The sequence below is a fragment of the Daldinia childiae genome, assembly GCF_008694065.1.
Source record: "Daldinia childiae strain JS-1345 chromosome Unknown Scaffold4, whole genome shotgun sequence".
Lineage (NCBI taxonomy): Eukaryota > Fungi > Ascomycota > Sordariomycetes > Xylariales > Hypoxylaceae > Daldinia > Daldinia childiae.
This window is the reverse complement of record NW_022984645.1, coordinates 2,415,980-2,431,461: the sequence shown is the minus strand read 5'-3', so window position 1 is coordinate 2,431,461 and position 15,482 is coordinate 2,415,980. Positions and strand designations below refer to the sequence as shown.

Genomic DNA, 15,482 nt, shown 5'->3' with positions numbered 1-15,482 from the left:
TTTCCTAACCTTTACCGTTGGCCTATTATTAGTCCCTAGAAGGACTAAGAAAGGAGGGGTATGACGATGTGGAAGATTTGTAGTTTGCAATATAGCTGTTCCGGTGTGAGATGAGGTAACGAAAGATATGACAACTTGGGAATCGATGAATCTTAAAGATGCAGCGGTATGAAATATAGGTACCTATGTGAAAGTGAAGAAGGGATGCCTCATTTGTATGCAGATGGCACAGACGAAATAAATTTAGGTGTGAGTAAGAAACCGAATGATGTTAGGTGGAAAGGGCAAACGAGACGCAGATAATGAGTTTGCGTAAAGTATGGCAAGTACCTAGTATTCGGTTGGGAGTACAAGGAAAAGGAAGGTAGAGGATGTGGTGTAAGGACATGTAGATGTTGTATGTGAATTGGGATGAATATTTTTTGGTGGATTAAATGCGTGTTAAGGAAAGAGGAGCTAGTGTTACGAAGAATATATTGGTAACTGCTTACCTGGAATGAGTAGTCGGAGGCGGAACTGAATACAAAGAGTAGAGGCAGAGTTTTGTACCTAAGAGGTACCGTTGAAATATCATGTCAATTTCGTTGCACGATAATAAGAAGTGTTTGTGATGCCTAGCAAGGTATCTTCTTCGAAATAGTTGTTCCAAATAATAGAAGGGGACCCCAGTGCTGTAGAGGTTAAAAAAGATGAGGTATCTGTAATATCCAGAGACCCTAAGAAAGTAAGCACTTGGACATTTTCTTTCGTGATAGCTTCATTATCAAAAACGGTTCTAGTAGTCATTTGTCTTACTCGCCCAGTTACATATCAGGTAGGTACCAGATACTTATATCAACACTCTTGCCAATCAAATCTGCAGATAATCACACTTTTATTCGAGGAGGCACGTAATATATCACAAGGTGATATTACTTAGATAAAGAAGTTTCCAACACTGCCGTATTAGACCTTCTACCGGCACTAGAACAATATCGTGATCATCCGTCCCATCGTCCCATATTCTCTGCCTGTGACATCTTCGGTACGCTTGACATCTATTTTTAGCCAAGGATTTTGCTAAATATCTCCCTAGTAGCATTGAATTATTACGTTTTCACATTCCTCGTTAAACTACAAGTTTAAGCGATTGACAGTCAGGACAGAGTACCTCACTCCAACGTGAATCATCCATGCAATCTTCAGCTTTCTTTGCTGCTTCTTTGTAAAGGGGTAATGAGAGACTCGATTGATGCTATCGAGGCCGTCCACGGATCGTCTGGCTCAGAAAAGGTAGAAAAAGAACAGGAGATGTATAAAGCGTTAGAGAAAGATACCTATACAAGCATGACAAGTGTATCAGTCAGTTTGGGGGGACAACATGTGATTTGCACTTTGTTTCTTGACTTGATAGACTCATGATTAAATAATACTTGACACACTCAACTGTAAATATCAATTTGCTAGGTAGTAGAGGTAATATTATGCACGAAATGGAATGGCAAAAGCCAGGAGGTAGATATACATATACCGATAACAAGGCTGAGGCTTAAAAATATAACTAGTTAAAAATAGTACTGCCGGGGCAACCTTGCATAACCTAACAACATTACGTACCTAACGAATCGAATTACCTAATCGTCGGAACCGTAACATTTACTTTCCGATAACCCAAGCCACATTTTAACCCGTTAGCCACTTAGCCTAGAAACGCTGCAACGTTTAGAGCTTGGCTAAGAATTAAATCCACCGTCACTTTTGGGGCCACGAATTGACTTCTATGTACTTCACGAATTGTCTCTAAACTATCCCCGAAGTTGACGTTAATAGATCAACTTTCAGAGCCTTACAGCTCTCCACTACCCGTTATCTCTACATAATTCCCCTCCGACCGTCTATTAAAGCCGCCATTCTAACTGGGCGCATTCCTTCTGCCTATTCATGACACAAGCTTAGGGGCTTCCTGCTGCCTCTACCGTCCTCACAATGCAGGCCTCTTCGGGAATGCTTACAAAGGTACATACTCTATTAACACGTCTTCAAGTTGGTCGCATACCCTTAAATAATATACTGACAATTCTGGTTATAGTTCGAGTCCAAGTCCTCGAGAGCGAAAGGTATTGCCTTTCACCCAAAGAGGTTCGAGCATCCCCCCTTCGCTATATATTTGACTATCGTCACCGCTATTCGTTGCTAATCCGAGAGCAATTAGACCATGGATCCTCGTATCACTACACTCGTCGACTATACAGCTGTGGGATTACCGCATGGGAACTCTCATTGATCGTTTCGAAGAGCACGATGGTCCCGTCCGAGGCGTCGATTTCCACAAGACACAACCTCTCTTCGTTTCCGGTGGCGACGACTACAAGATTAAAGTCTGGTCTTACCAGTCGAGAAGATGTCTGTTTACTCTGAATGGACATTTAGACTATGTACGAACCGTCTTCTTCCACCACGAGCTGCCGTGGATTATATCAGCATCCGACGACCAGACGATCCGAATATGGAACTGGCAAAATCGTTCATTAAGTATGGGTTCCGAAGGAAACTGGGCTTTGGAAATATGTGCTAATAGTTGATCTAGTTTGCACGATGACTGGCCATAATCACTATGTAATGTGCGCCCAATTCCACCCGAAGGACGACCTCGTAGTGTCCGCGTCTCTCGATCAGTCTGTTCGCGTCTGGGATATATCTGGCCTACGAAAGAAGCACTCCGCCCCGACGTCTATGTCCTTCGAGGACCAGGTCGCTCGATCGAACGCCCAGCAGACCGACATGTTCGGCAACACCGACGCGATGGTGAAGTTCGTACTTGAAGGTCACGATCGAGGTGTAAATTGGGTCGCTTTTCATCCGACAGCGCCGCATATTGTCTCTGCTGGCGATGACCGTCTTATTAAGCTGTGGCGATTTAGCGAGACGAAGGCCTGGGAAGTGGATACCTGCCGTGGACATTTCCAGAATGCTTCTGGTTGCTTGTTCCACCCTCATCAGGATTTAATTCTGTCTTGTGGCGAGGACAAGACGATTCGAGTATGGGATTCTCAGAAGCGTACCGCCGTTCAATCATTTAAACGAGAAAACGATCGATTCTGGGTCATCGCGGCGCACCCTGAAATCAACCTGTTTGCTGCCGGTCACGACAATGGTGTGATGGTGTTTAAACTCGAACGTGAGCGTCCGGCATCAACTGTTCACCAGAATTCGCTCTTTTTCGTTACGAAAGAGAAGCACGTCCGTTCTTACGACTTTCAAAAGAACGCCGAGAGTCCAACGCTGCTGTCCTTGAAGCGACTCGGTAGCGCTTGGGTTCCTCCTCGCACCTTATCTTACAACCCTGCCGAGCGTTCTGTTCTCATAACATCCCCTGCCGAGGGTGGTAAATATGAACTAATCAACCTCCCTCGAGATGGCTCTGGTGCGTTGGAAGCGACTGACTCCAAGAGCGGATCAGGTAACTCGGCTATTTTTGTAGCTCGAAACCGGTTTGCCGTACTCGACACGTCTACGCAGACTATTGACATCAAAGATCTTTCTAATAATACGGCGAGAAGCATTAAGCCCCCTCCCGGAACTACCGATATCTACTTTGGCGGCACTGGAAACCTGCTCATAATTACTCCTACTGCGGTTCACCTGTACGACATTCAGCAGAAGAAGAGCATCGCCGAGTTATCGGTGAATGGTGTCAAGTATGTTGTCTGGTCGAACGACGGTCTTCATGCAGCACTTTTGAGCAAACACAATGTCACAATTGTGACAAAGACTCTCGAACAGGTTAGCACTCTACACGAGACCATCAGGATCAAGAGCGCAACTGATGGGATGAGGGAGTCCTACTATATTCTACTCTGAACCACGTCAAGTACACTCTTATGAATGGTGACAACGGTATTGTTAGGACCCTTGACCAGACAGTCTACCTCGTGAGAGTCAAGGGCCGAAATGTCTACTGCCTCGACCGCGCCGCTAGGCCCAAGATCCTTCACATCGACCCAACCGAGTATCGCTTCAAGTTGTCGCTAGTAAAGCGCAACTATGAGGAGATGCTTCACATTATACGCACTTCTAGCTTGGTCGGCCAATCTATTATTTCCTACCTCCAGAAGAAAGGATACCCCGAGATTGCTCTGCAATTCGTACAGGATCCAACCACTCGTTTCGAACTTGCCATCGAATGCGGCAACCTTGATGTGGCTGTAGAGATGGCCAGGGAACTAGACCGACCTAAGCTTTGGACGAGATTAGGTGCTGAGGCTTTGGCGCATGGAAACCACCAAGTCGTGGAGATGGCTTATCAGAAGCTCAAGCAGTTCGACAAGCTGTCTTTCCTATATCTCGCAACTGGTGACCACTCGAAACTGGCAAGGATGGCCAAGATTGCCGAGCATCGGGGTGACTTTACCGCGAGATTCCAAAATGCGTTATACCTAGGCGAAGTCGAGGACAGGATACAAATGTTCAAAGAGATCGACTTATGTGAGTTACACCTTTCAATTATTCTTGACGTGGGAAAACTAATAAATTCGCAGACCCTCTGGCGTATATGACGGCCAAAGCGCATGGCCTTGAGGAAGAGTGCCAATCGATCCTAGAGGCGGCTGGTATTACTGAAGAGCAATTGACGCTGCCTGCCTTTGGCGAGAGCCTTACTCCTCCGAAGCCGGTTGTCCCGACGTACAAGGCCAACTGGCCTACGAAGGCGACCTCGCAATCCTTCTTCGAGAAAGCCCTTGCTAGTCAACTGGAAGGCATAACTCTCGAGGATGAGCCTCCGGCAGCCGGCAATGGACTTCTGGACGAGGCTATTGATGAGGATGTTGCTGCTAAGCGAAATGTCGGTTTGGAAGCCGAAGACGACGAGGATGCGGGCCGGATGGGATATGGGCGAGGACATCGTTCCCGAAGCTGATAGCGATTTCGTCAACGTTGAGAGTACGGATGCTGGCGGAGCTGGCAGCAGCGAGGCTGACCTGTGGGCTCGCAATTCTCCATTAGCGGCGGATCACATCGCTGCAGGCTCCTTCGAGTCCGCTATGAACCTTCTTAACAGGCAAGTTGGTGCCGTCAACTTTGCTCCGCTCAAGCCACGCTTCTTGGAGATTTATTCCGCGTCGAGGACCTTCCTCCCCGCGTCTCCTGGTTTACCGCCTCTAGTTAACTATGTTCGCCGGACTTTGGAAGAGACGGATCCCAGGAAAGTTCTGCCTATCATCCCTCGAGATATCGAACATCTTGCCACTACCGATCTACATAAGGGATATGATGCGATGAAGACGAACAAACTTGATGAGGGTGTTCAGATCTTCAAGAGTATCCTACACGCCATGCTCGCGAATGCGGTTGCGAGCGAAAGTGAGGTAGCAGAGGCTAAGAAGCTCATCACTTCGGCAAGCGAATACACCGTCGCTATGTCGATCGAACTCTCGCGAAGAAAGCTAGGTTCTCCGGATGTCGTTAACGGCAACCCCGAGCTTCTCAAGCGAAGCCTTGAGCTGTCTGCATACTTTACAATTCCCAAGATCGAGGTCCCCCATCGACAACTTGCCCTTCTCAATGCTATGAACCTAGCATCCAGGAGCAAGAACTTCAGCTCCGCCTTGAGCTTTGCAAACCGCATCCTGGCCAATGGTGGTGCTCAAAGGATTCTTGAGACCGTAAGTACTTTTGTTATTCCCATATCGTATGTAATCTAACTAATTCGATTTACAGGCACGAAGGATAAAAGCGCAGTGCGAGCGCAACCCGCACGACACGGTAGAGATTGAGTACGACCAGTTCGCTGAGTTCGAGATCTGTGCTGCCAGCCACACGCCCATCTACAGCGGTACCCCGTATGAGGAGTGTGCGTTCGACGGATCTAAGTACCACACCAAGTACAAGGGTACCGTCTGCGCAGTCTGCGAGGTGTGCGAGGTCGGAAAGCACGGTAGTGGTCTTAAGTTATTCGCTTAGATAAGAGAGGGTGTTTGATAGTTTAGCCTAGCCTGGCTACGGAGTAGGTAATGATGAATCTTATGAGTCGTACTCTGTGGACGTGGCCGGAGGAAAAAAAGTCATTGTCGCTGGGACCGGGGCCAGGGGCTACAATGATTCATATGTCTATGTAGAAAGCTTGGAACCGAGGAGTTGCCTAATCAAATGAAGCCTACCTATTCATACAGTCGTCGGACTGATGGAAGTAAATGGTGGCTGTTGTGTTGTTTAGAGAGATGATTGACGCTTCTCGATTCTATGCTATGACGATTATCATAATAACATGTACCTTTGCTCACACGATTAAAATTAGGTAGCACTTAATTGCTGGTGAAGCCTCACATTAATACGTTCATGCTATTGATGCTTAATTTTATGCTTATCCACACAGAGGTCCATAAATGGTTCACCCGGCGTATCTATCTCGCGCTCATCCCCCACGGCGGATATTATTAAATGTATCGGAATTCCACCCCCCCCTTCGCATAGGTAGCAACTAGTCGAGCCTTCACACGGCACCGGAATGTCGACGTTCATTTCATTTCCAAGGGCCCAGTTCTCATCATGGCCCTACATACTTAGCTCATAAGGGGGTAGGTAGGTAGGTAGGTAGGTCAACTTTCACCAGCCTCTTATCTTCGGGGTTTTTAAGCATTGGTTTAGACGATGGTCTCGAGTTCGCGGGCGTAGCCGAGGGCGTTCTCGATGACCATGCGGCTGAACTCTTTTTCTTCGCCGGCGTCGGCTTCGGAGGCGACGTTGATGGGCTCGCCGTCGACGGTGGCGGCGGATGTGGGGAAGTAGATGTTGCCGTCGCGGACGACCCAGCCGCGGTGGCGCGCGAAGTCGACGACGGCGCCTTCGGAGTCGAGGAATAGGAGGGATTTGGTGCTGCTTAGTGGGAGAGAGGGGTATGCGCGCTCGCTGCTGGAGGCGATTTCGGAGCGGATTTGGGATGTTAGGATCTGTGTGCGGGGGGTTAGTTTGGGTGTTGTATAGCTTGAGTTGGTGGGGTGGCGTGGTGGGGGATATAAGGGAGTGATAGGATGGGGAAACGGTATATATATGGGATAAGGTATGTAGGTAGGTGTGTATGGGGTCGAAAATATAAACTCACCTCAGAGAAAACACCATACTCCTCACTTGGCACCTCCCGGCTCTTCAAAGCCTTCCACACACGATCATAGCTCCCCTCCATGAGCCATCGCTCTAGGTTGATCGAGTACCCTAGGAAGCGGTCACCCTCGATCTCGCCGGCACCACTCTCCTTAGCCCTAGTACTTAGAGTCTCAAGTTCCGAGTGGAACTCAGCATAGCGGCCCTGCGTCAGCAGCAACAACAGGTATAGACCGGTCACCTTGTTGCGCTCACCACCAGCAGCGGTAGCCGGCAGCTCGTAGAAGGGCTGCAGCTGCGATACGTACCGGGTAAAGGCGTCGGGGTTCCGCGCGCGGATGCTGAAGAGGGCGCCCTGCTCGTAGACGTCGCGGGCGAGAGCTAGGTTCTGGGGAGATACACCGGTAGACCCGGGGGCGCCGGGCGTAGCGGCCTTGAGCTGCAGCAGTTGGATCTTGGCTTTGGAGAGGAGGGATGATGCTTCGGGGTAGGGCAGCCCGGGATTCGAGCGTAGCTGGTTAAGGATCTGCTGGAGTGTTCGTTCGGCCATGTTAGTGCGTTGTGGTGGTGGTGATAATGATGAAGGCGGAAGTAATGGTGAAGATGGCGCTGTGGAAGGTAACGATGAGAGAGCTACGGGAGTGACGGCTTCGCTGGTACCGTTGGGCTGCTGTAGTAGGTTCGTCGGCGTCGCTGGCGGATATAAATGCGGATACGACTGTGGAGCTTTCGCAAGCTCGGATCTCCCAATTGGTGTTTCTGAAGGATATTCAGATGAATTAAATTCGATACGACGGATGGAAAATGGTGGTGTTGTCGTTGCTGTTGCTTGGTCTTGAGGATTTGGTGAAGGTGGATTTATCGGTTTGGTGATGAGGCAAGGCAAGCAACAGGCTGAGAGGCTGACGAAAGAACCTGATCCACTTTGTTTAATCGATTGACGAGCTTTGTGCCATATGTGGCTGAAGCTTCGAAATGTGCTTATACTTGTGGCTGGTGGACTTGAAGTCCCATTTTTTCTTATTCGTATTTTCATTTTCTCCAAATTCCCTTTTTTTTTGTTTCTTCTCTTAGTTATCCTAAAATATTCAAATATTGATAATATTAGGTATCAAGACGACTTACAAGTCGTAAATCGACATGTCTTCTATTCTATTAATATGAGTTACTTATGATTATGGTCTCTCTGTTTACTTGTTCATCTCTTTCTGGGTCTTGTCAGTTGACAGCTAACCCACTGTCCATTGTCCACGAGGTCCTGGTCACTCACGTATCGGCCACCCTCTATAGCTCTTTTCGGACACTTTTTCAATCTTTTCTAATATTGGTTTATTTAGTCGCCAGAGCCGAACGGTGAACGATCCAGATCCACATGACACATCAGATACAGTCGTGTTTCATTCCGTCCTGCCAACTGTAGCAAATGGATCTTCTATAGAATTTCCATTGTTCCTGTGCCTTTCCTGTGCCTTTTGAGAATCCAAGTAGGATAGTAACATGTTTGTGTCAAACTTGTCCATCGTTTCTTGGTATTACTTGATCTAGCCTAGTTGTTTATTCCGTCTTTTCCATACTTCTCCATAGAATAGAAAAATAAGTTATGTTCATGCATATCATTAAGGAAGTCAAATCACGTTATTTAATCGTCTCTTAACTTTCAATCTGACATTGTCTGCATTAGCCCATGCATTTATGTATAAAAAACCCGGAAGGATCAGCGGGGGAAGAGGGATTGCTGTCAACTGTCTGTTACTAGTGGATATCCGAAGCCAGGTACATCCTACATTCAGCTGCGGCTACGACCGTGCTGATCCAGAAATAGAAACACAATGAGGCTATGGTGAACTAGCCGCGATATTCTCCATCTGGCTTGCATTACAACATGAAGCATCGTACCGGCCGTGACACCTGCATGGTAACTTTTAAGCATTGACGTATAAACTAATAAGGTAAATGATTTTATATTTACCCTGCCTTTTACCATATACAGACAATGGAAGGATCGTAGAAGCTTCATTTCGCTCTTGATATCAAACTTCCCTAGCTAGACAACGGGAATTTCGGCCGTAGACGTTGGAGTGTGATGTCCCTTCATCTCATTTCGGACTCTGCCATCTGTTTCCCAACTCCTACCCAGATTGAATCTAAATATGTAAATATATATATATTCCTGATAGTTGCTAGGGTGAAGATAGTTTTAGTATTTAAATTGTAGACACTTAAGAACCAGCTGCTTGGACTTGTGCGACTTTGACCAACTAACTAATCACTCCCTTACTGCAAACCCTTACTATATATTATGACCTTGATTCCTCACATACAAACCGGTAGTATCTAACTTTGGAAACAAGGATTACGTAGTCGTTAATTAGACTTATACGATCGCTTTGCGTACTGGAAAAGATGACGACGGAGGCTCAAGCAGGTAACGCGCGGCCGAGGACGCCAACTGCGGATGCGCAGCCCAAAATCAATCAAGGTATGTAAATAGATCCCCTTTTTATCCCTTCCACAACACCTCCCTACCATCATCTACACCACCCATGAGGCCCTGCACGGATATCGATTTTAAGATTTGCCGGCTCGATGGACACCAATGGATACTACCGTTAGACCCTTGGATTTTAAGATTCCGGAACCGAACCTTGAAGTAACGATCCGTGATCCGGGACGATCTTGCAGTCATGCAGGAACATATCCGACAAAAGACAACTGTTTGCTTACATAGGAGGCTGTGATTTCAAAAGACAACCTTTTATATGTTAGAAATACGATCTAACGTATCTGCATCGTCTATCCACTCAGGACAACGGTGAATTAACAATAACAATAAGCTATATTCGACAATCTGATGCTTACCTTAGGTACCTAAGGTACATCTGATTTTGGGCGGTTTCTTATTAGAGCGAACCTTTTATTAATGGTGCCTAACTGGCCGAAACTGGCTTGAATTTTAGTACCTATAAAAATACTCTAAATTCGGCACTAAAGGGGCTTAGCAAATATGTCTAACCTATCTGGGGAAGTGGCGGTAGGTTCAGATGAATGTACCTGAGCCCCTCAGCGGTGACATTTTCCGTCTTAATCAGAGCGTCTGGACCATCGCGGAGCACTTAAACAATCGTCACCCTTGAGAGTTTTAACATTATTCAATATTCAAAGAATCGATAAATATTTCCCACCCCTTTTTATTTTATTGTTACCGAAAATGGGAAATTAAAATCAACAACTTTACCTAAGGCTTACATATTCCCGAAATTCATATGCTATATGGTCCTGGATCCTAGGAATATAGGTCTTACTCTTTCTTACATACCCTTTAGCTGGCCAAGTCGGATCCAAAGTTAATTAAAGTTACTTGGTTACTTTATACGCGGAGACACAAGACGATCAAAGGGTTTTGTACTCCATGTTAAAAGAGAGGGAGAAACAATTCACAATAATTCATTACCTATTACCCATAACTTATTGCGTACTACGGTTTTTTGGCCGCCACTCGGTCGAAAATAGGAAAATAGGGGACCCCGCCACAACAACGGATTCTTCCTTTACCAGTCAGATCAAAGTACCTAACCTACATTTATCATCTTACGCCGGTCTGAAGCCGGACTGGCGTGACCCATACATACATACATAGGCCCCTAAGGAGCGGCAGGCTGACAAGTACATTTTTCTTAAATTTATGCAGGTTCTCTCCAGCCGCAGACAAGCGAAGACGATTTCGAAATGCCTAATTTTGGAGCTACCTTCTATCCAGGGGGTATGGACGACTACTACATGCCTGAGGTTCTAGCCCCATCACCACAAAGGTACGTTTCTAAAGGACTAACTAATCTAACTAACATTATTACTTCTATGTAAAAGACTACAATACTTTATCTACACTTACCTACACTTTACCTACACTTACCACTTACCCTATGTCTTTACTTACATCTCTCTACTTACATCTTTATCTACCTCTTGAAACAAGTTCCTACTCCTAACCAACAGCATGCAAGACCTCTAATATCTATGCAACATCTCTGTGACCTAATTATTATCATCTGACTTGATTCAACCTGATCTTACCTGACCTAACCTTTTCGCATATAATATAGGGTAATGCCAGAAGTTCCCGAGAACATGCAGCAAGGCCTTCAACGCATGGAATTAGAAGCTCGATCAATAGACCCGAGAAACTCATCGTCGCAAGCATCCGGATCCGGTCCGCGACATTCTCGCGAACCGTCCTTATCAACCGTCCTGAACACCAAAGTTAATAACTTTGGGCAGCAATACCAAGGGAGTAATCCTGCTGCCGATTATAGTCCCGCATCCAATTTCAGTCCATTTCAAGAAACTCAAGACCGCGCTCCCCAGTTCGAGAGCGACCTTCGAGATATGCGCGAATTACCTTCTTTTTCGCCTTTCCCTAAGGTTCAAGGGGAACACATCCCTCCTAGCGATGAGGAGAAAGAAGCGGTACTAGCCGAGAGTCGCCACCATGTCCTCCATTCCAACGATCCCAACATGCAGATTTGCTGGGCTCGCGACGTCCTGTCCTATGTTGAGATAGCTGCCGAAGCTGCCCTTCGAGAAGAGGAGGCTACGCGCAACCCTAACGATCGAGACCTACCAATACGGACGGCAACGCCTAAGATTGAGCACGAGCTGCGAATCGATGCTATTAACATAATTAGCTATCTTGCAGATCAGGGACACCCTGAGGCTTTATTCATCAGGGGTAAGTGGCTAGAATTCGGCAAGTTTGGAAAGCGACAAGACAAGAAGGAGGCGTACACTTGCTACTCAGCCGCCGCAAAGTCAGGATGGGGCCGCGCCGACTATCGAATCGGTATGCTATACGAAAACTCGAATGATATGGATAAAGCTCTGCAGCATTATCAACTTGGCCTATCTACGAATGATTCCGCAGCTTCTTACCGACTAGGAATGATCAACCTCTTAGGTCAACGGGGCCAGCCCAAAGACATCTCGAGGGGCTTAGATATGATACATATCGCTGCTGATACGGCTGATGAAGATGCACCCCAAGGTGCCTTTGTATACGGCATGCTCATCGCAAGAGATCTCCCGGACGTAGCCATCCCCGAAGGTGCTCTACAGTACGACGTTAGTATTGCACGACAATATATCGAAAAGGCTGCCTATCTCGGTTTTGCTAAGGCCCAGCTGAAGATGGGACAGGCTTACGAATTATGTCAACTTGGTTGCGATTTCAATCCGGCTCTGTCGCTACATTACTATGGCCTAGCTGCTAGACAGGGTCAACCTGAAGCGTGTCTAGGTGTTAGCAGATGGTTCTTGTTTGGATACGAAGGGACATTTGCGAAGAACGAAGGGCTCGCGTTCAAGTACGCTCAGCTAGCTGCTAAGGCGAAGCTACCAACTGGAGAGTTTGCCATAGGTTATTACTACGAAATCGGAATATCGGTCGAGAAAGATTTACGAGAAGCCCGAAGGTGGTATGAGTTGGCAGCAGATCATGGTAACAAAGACGCCGTGGACCGATTAGAGAGTCTTTCACAATCTAAGACGTTGTCGAAGAAGGACCACGAGACGACGGCGCTGACGCGCATCAAGTCGAAACATGGCTCGCAGAGAGGTCAAAGACCCGAGCGATTCAAGCAACCGCAGAACCCAATGCCGGCGTTATCGGAAGACCAAAATTCGCCTAGGGTATCACCACATCCCTCCCCTAGAGTACAGAATTTCGACCACACAGACATGCCTGACCCATCCCGACTCGCTATTAGCGGTGGTAACCGACCTCCTGCTTTCACTGTTAACCTTCCGGACCGACCGGCATCAGCAACTCCGTATCCAGAAGATGATAGACCGCCAGCCTTATCCCTACGACCCAAGTCTGGTGCTGTACCTTACCCCGAAGACGATATGGGTGGAAAGCCGCAACTTGCTCCTTACTATAACCCAGGCATTCGGTCGTCAAACGGGCCTATTGCGGACCGCCCGGGAAGTTCTTTTGGGATTCGTACGCAATCTCCTGGTAACGGTGGCATGCGTCCGTCTCATTCAGCAGGCCAGTTGCCTATTCCTCCAGCTGGTATGGATCCCAACCGTGGTCGCCCAGTTTCCGCCGGTTGGGGATCGCCAGGTCAAAGCGGTTACCGCCAGCCTAGCCCTGGAAGGGACCCGAGAGCTCGCCCTATCACAGGGCAATTCGATCAGCGACCACCCCCGGCCGGATATGACCCACGACTTGGTCCTGGTCCTGGCCCTGGCCCCGCCAAGAATCCCGGACCCAACCGACTCACAAAACAAGGGCCTCCGCCAGGGCAGTACCCGGGTAGCTATGGTCCGAGGGAGTCATCTATCCCGAGCCCCCATGCTCCTGGTCCACGGATCTCTACTGGTGCTTACGATCATGGCGGTCGGGGTTCAGGCCCTTCATCTCCAACCATGAGTGGTGGCCTTGGGCCTCGTAATAGCTCGATGCCGGTGCCTGGAGGATTACCTCAGGGTGGTCCCGGCGGCCAGAGAACGTCAAGCGGCGGCCGAGGAAGCGGTGCACCGTTGAAAGATCGACCTAGTCAGTTAGACTACGGTCGTTCAAGCGCCCCTCCCCAACAGGCCCAGGCTAGACCGCCAGTATCAAGCCCGCCGCCAACATCCGGTACTCCCACCTCCGCAGCGTCCGCGCCAGTGCCCGCGTCCAAGCCCACATCTAAGCCTAGCCAAGGGCCTGCTTTTCGAGGCGATGGGTATTCCTCAGGGAAAGCAGAGCGACGATTGCGTAAGTTTCCGGTTTTTACCTTCTTCTGACCCTTTACCTTGACCTCACGATTGTACTAACTCCATCTTAGGTTGTCATGTAACGGGACAAATATATTGTGTCTGACATAGATTGGTTGCGGCTTTCTCACTTCTTATCATGATACCACTTTCTGTTGAGATGCCGACGAAATTTCCAACCCCTTTTTTTATCAAGATGGCGGATTGCGGGGAGGCATGGCTAGGCCAGGTCAAGCTGAGTCAAGCCGTCTGCTAGGTAGATGTAGGATGTCGACCTCTGGGATTTTTTTTTGCATGGTAGATCATGGCGTTTGCTTGGAGGCGAACCTATAGATGGATAGGTATTTATGCAGTAGGGTCTAGTAGGAAATAATCCTTGCTGAAGATGGTTGTATACTGGTTCGTCTGGTGTAAATACGGTACCTACTGATGGATCTTGCGTTGTGGATTTGACAATAGACTCGTTGCCATTATTTACATATCAGCGGGATATATTGTGTACTGTGTATTGTGGAAGGTATGAGAGATGAGATGGGAATAGCATTGGAAGTGTCCGTGTGTTGATCTGAGAACTTGCTCTCGTCGGTACGGATGAGTATAGATGTAGCTGACGAGAGGTGAGGAACTATGGTTAAAATCTTAGCAGCGCTAAGAAATCCGCTAAGTTATTTAAATCAAGTGTTGGTTATATTATGTATACCTCCATCTCAGCAGTCTAGAGGTGATTTATAAAACGTATCGACAAATACGATGGTAATTTAACCAAGATACCGTAGTTTCGTCTTATGTTCCTAAAACTACGTCTTCCTATAAAGACTCTTGGCCTCAGAAACATATAGATGCATGATGAATTGGAATGCTCTATCAGGTAACTATGTAGATCACCTTTGTAATAGCAAAAATAGTTAGATGGGATAGAGGCAAAGTCAATGAAATGGTAAGAAACCCTTCATAGTTAAGCAAATTTATCAAAATTACTTTCTAAACTTGATGGTTAACCAAGGTACTGTCCCTTCTATTTACAGTTTATCTACTTGATTGAAGACTTAACTTAACGACTATAACAGATTTGCTACTTTAGAATTAATAACATGATACCGTTGAGACCAGTACCGAATTGTACATTGTAGTATGAGGCCCTAAACTTGACATTAAGCATCCCGCGATATCTTTCAGTTTTTACTTAAAGATCGACAAGGTCATCACCTAGTTACCTTAGGTACCTGTTATACCTCTCATTTGCACCAACCCTCTATATATCAAAAATGCTGGCGTTGTCAACCACATGGTTACTTAGGCTTAACTCTCTTGAATTGTCGTTCCATCAAACAAACACACACACACACACACACACACAGGTAATAGTAAGAAAACCAATCCATCAACTAGATCTACAATATCCTCCACCCAAGTCAAAGACAAGCAAGACTAGCCCATCCAGAAGGCGACACGGTGTGGATTAAAGCGCGCAGTGTCCGGCGTGAGGGGGAAGTCGACCGGGTCGTTGAATCCGAGGCCGAGGCGCAGGATGTGGGAGTTAAGAATCCGCCAAAGGTACCTAAAGCTTCAACTCAGTTCTTTACATATCATAAAGAGGATAGTGAGTTATGATTTTGAGAGGAAAAGAGCAGGAGTGGGATCAAGCGCAC

General features: G+C 47.2%; 3 protein-coding genes across 3 annotated transcripts; 2 read left to right on the top strand and 1 right to left on the bottom strand.

Annotated features, from left to right (window-relative positions):
• Positions 1–1,965: 1,965 nt before the first annotated feature.
• On the top strand, positions 1,966–5,940 carry GL218_04966 (putative coatomer subunit alpha; the record flags this gene model as incomplete). Its single annotated transcript, XM_033581598.1, has 8 exons — positions 1,966–1,995; positions 2,069–2,118; positions 2,192–2,511; positions 2,567–3,762; positions 3,852–4,464; positions 4,518–4,822; positions 4,878–5,642; positions 5,698–5,940. 8 exons carry the CDS (start codon positions 1,966–1,968, stop codon positions 5,938–5,940), a joined length of 3,522 nt encoding a protein of 1,173 aa, XP_033435828.1.
• A 680-nt stretch (positions 5,941–6,620) lies between these two features.
• On the bottom strand, positions 6,621–7,627 carry GL218_04965 (26S proteasome regulatory subunit rpn12; the record flags this gene model as incomplete). Its single annotated transcript, XM_033581597.1, has 2 exons — positions 6,621–6,926; positions 7,079–7,627. The coding sequence occupies 2 exons, from the start codon at positions 7,625–7,627 to the stop codon at positions 6,621–6,623; spliced, it is 855 nt and encodes a 284-aa protein (XP_033435429.1).
• Positions 7,628–10,803: 3,176 nt separating this feature from the next.
• Positions 10,804–15,444, top strand: GL218_04964 (Chitin synthase regulatory factor 4; the record flags this gene model as incomplete). Its single annotated transcript, XM_033581596.1, has 3 exons — positions 10,804–10,886; positions 11,178–13,834; positions 15,275–15,444. The coding sequence occupies 3 exons, from the start codon at positions 10,804–10,806 to the stop codon at positions 15,442–15,444; spliced, it is 2,910 nt and encodes a 969-aa protein (XP_033435430.1).
• Between the last annotated feature and the right edge of the window lie 38 nt (positions 15,445–15,482).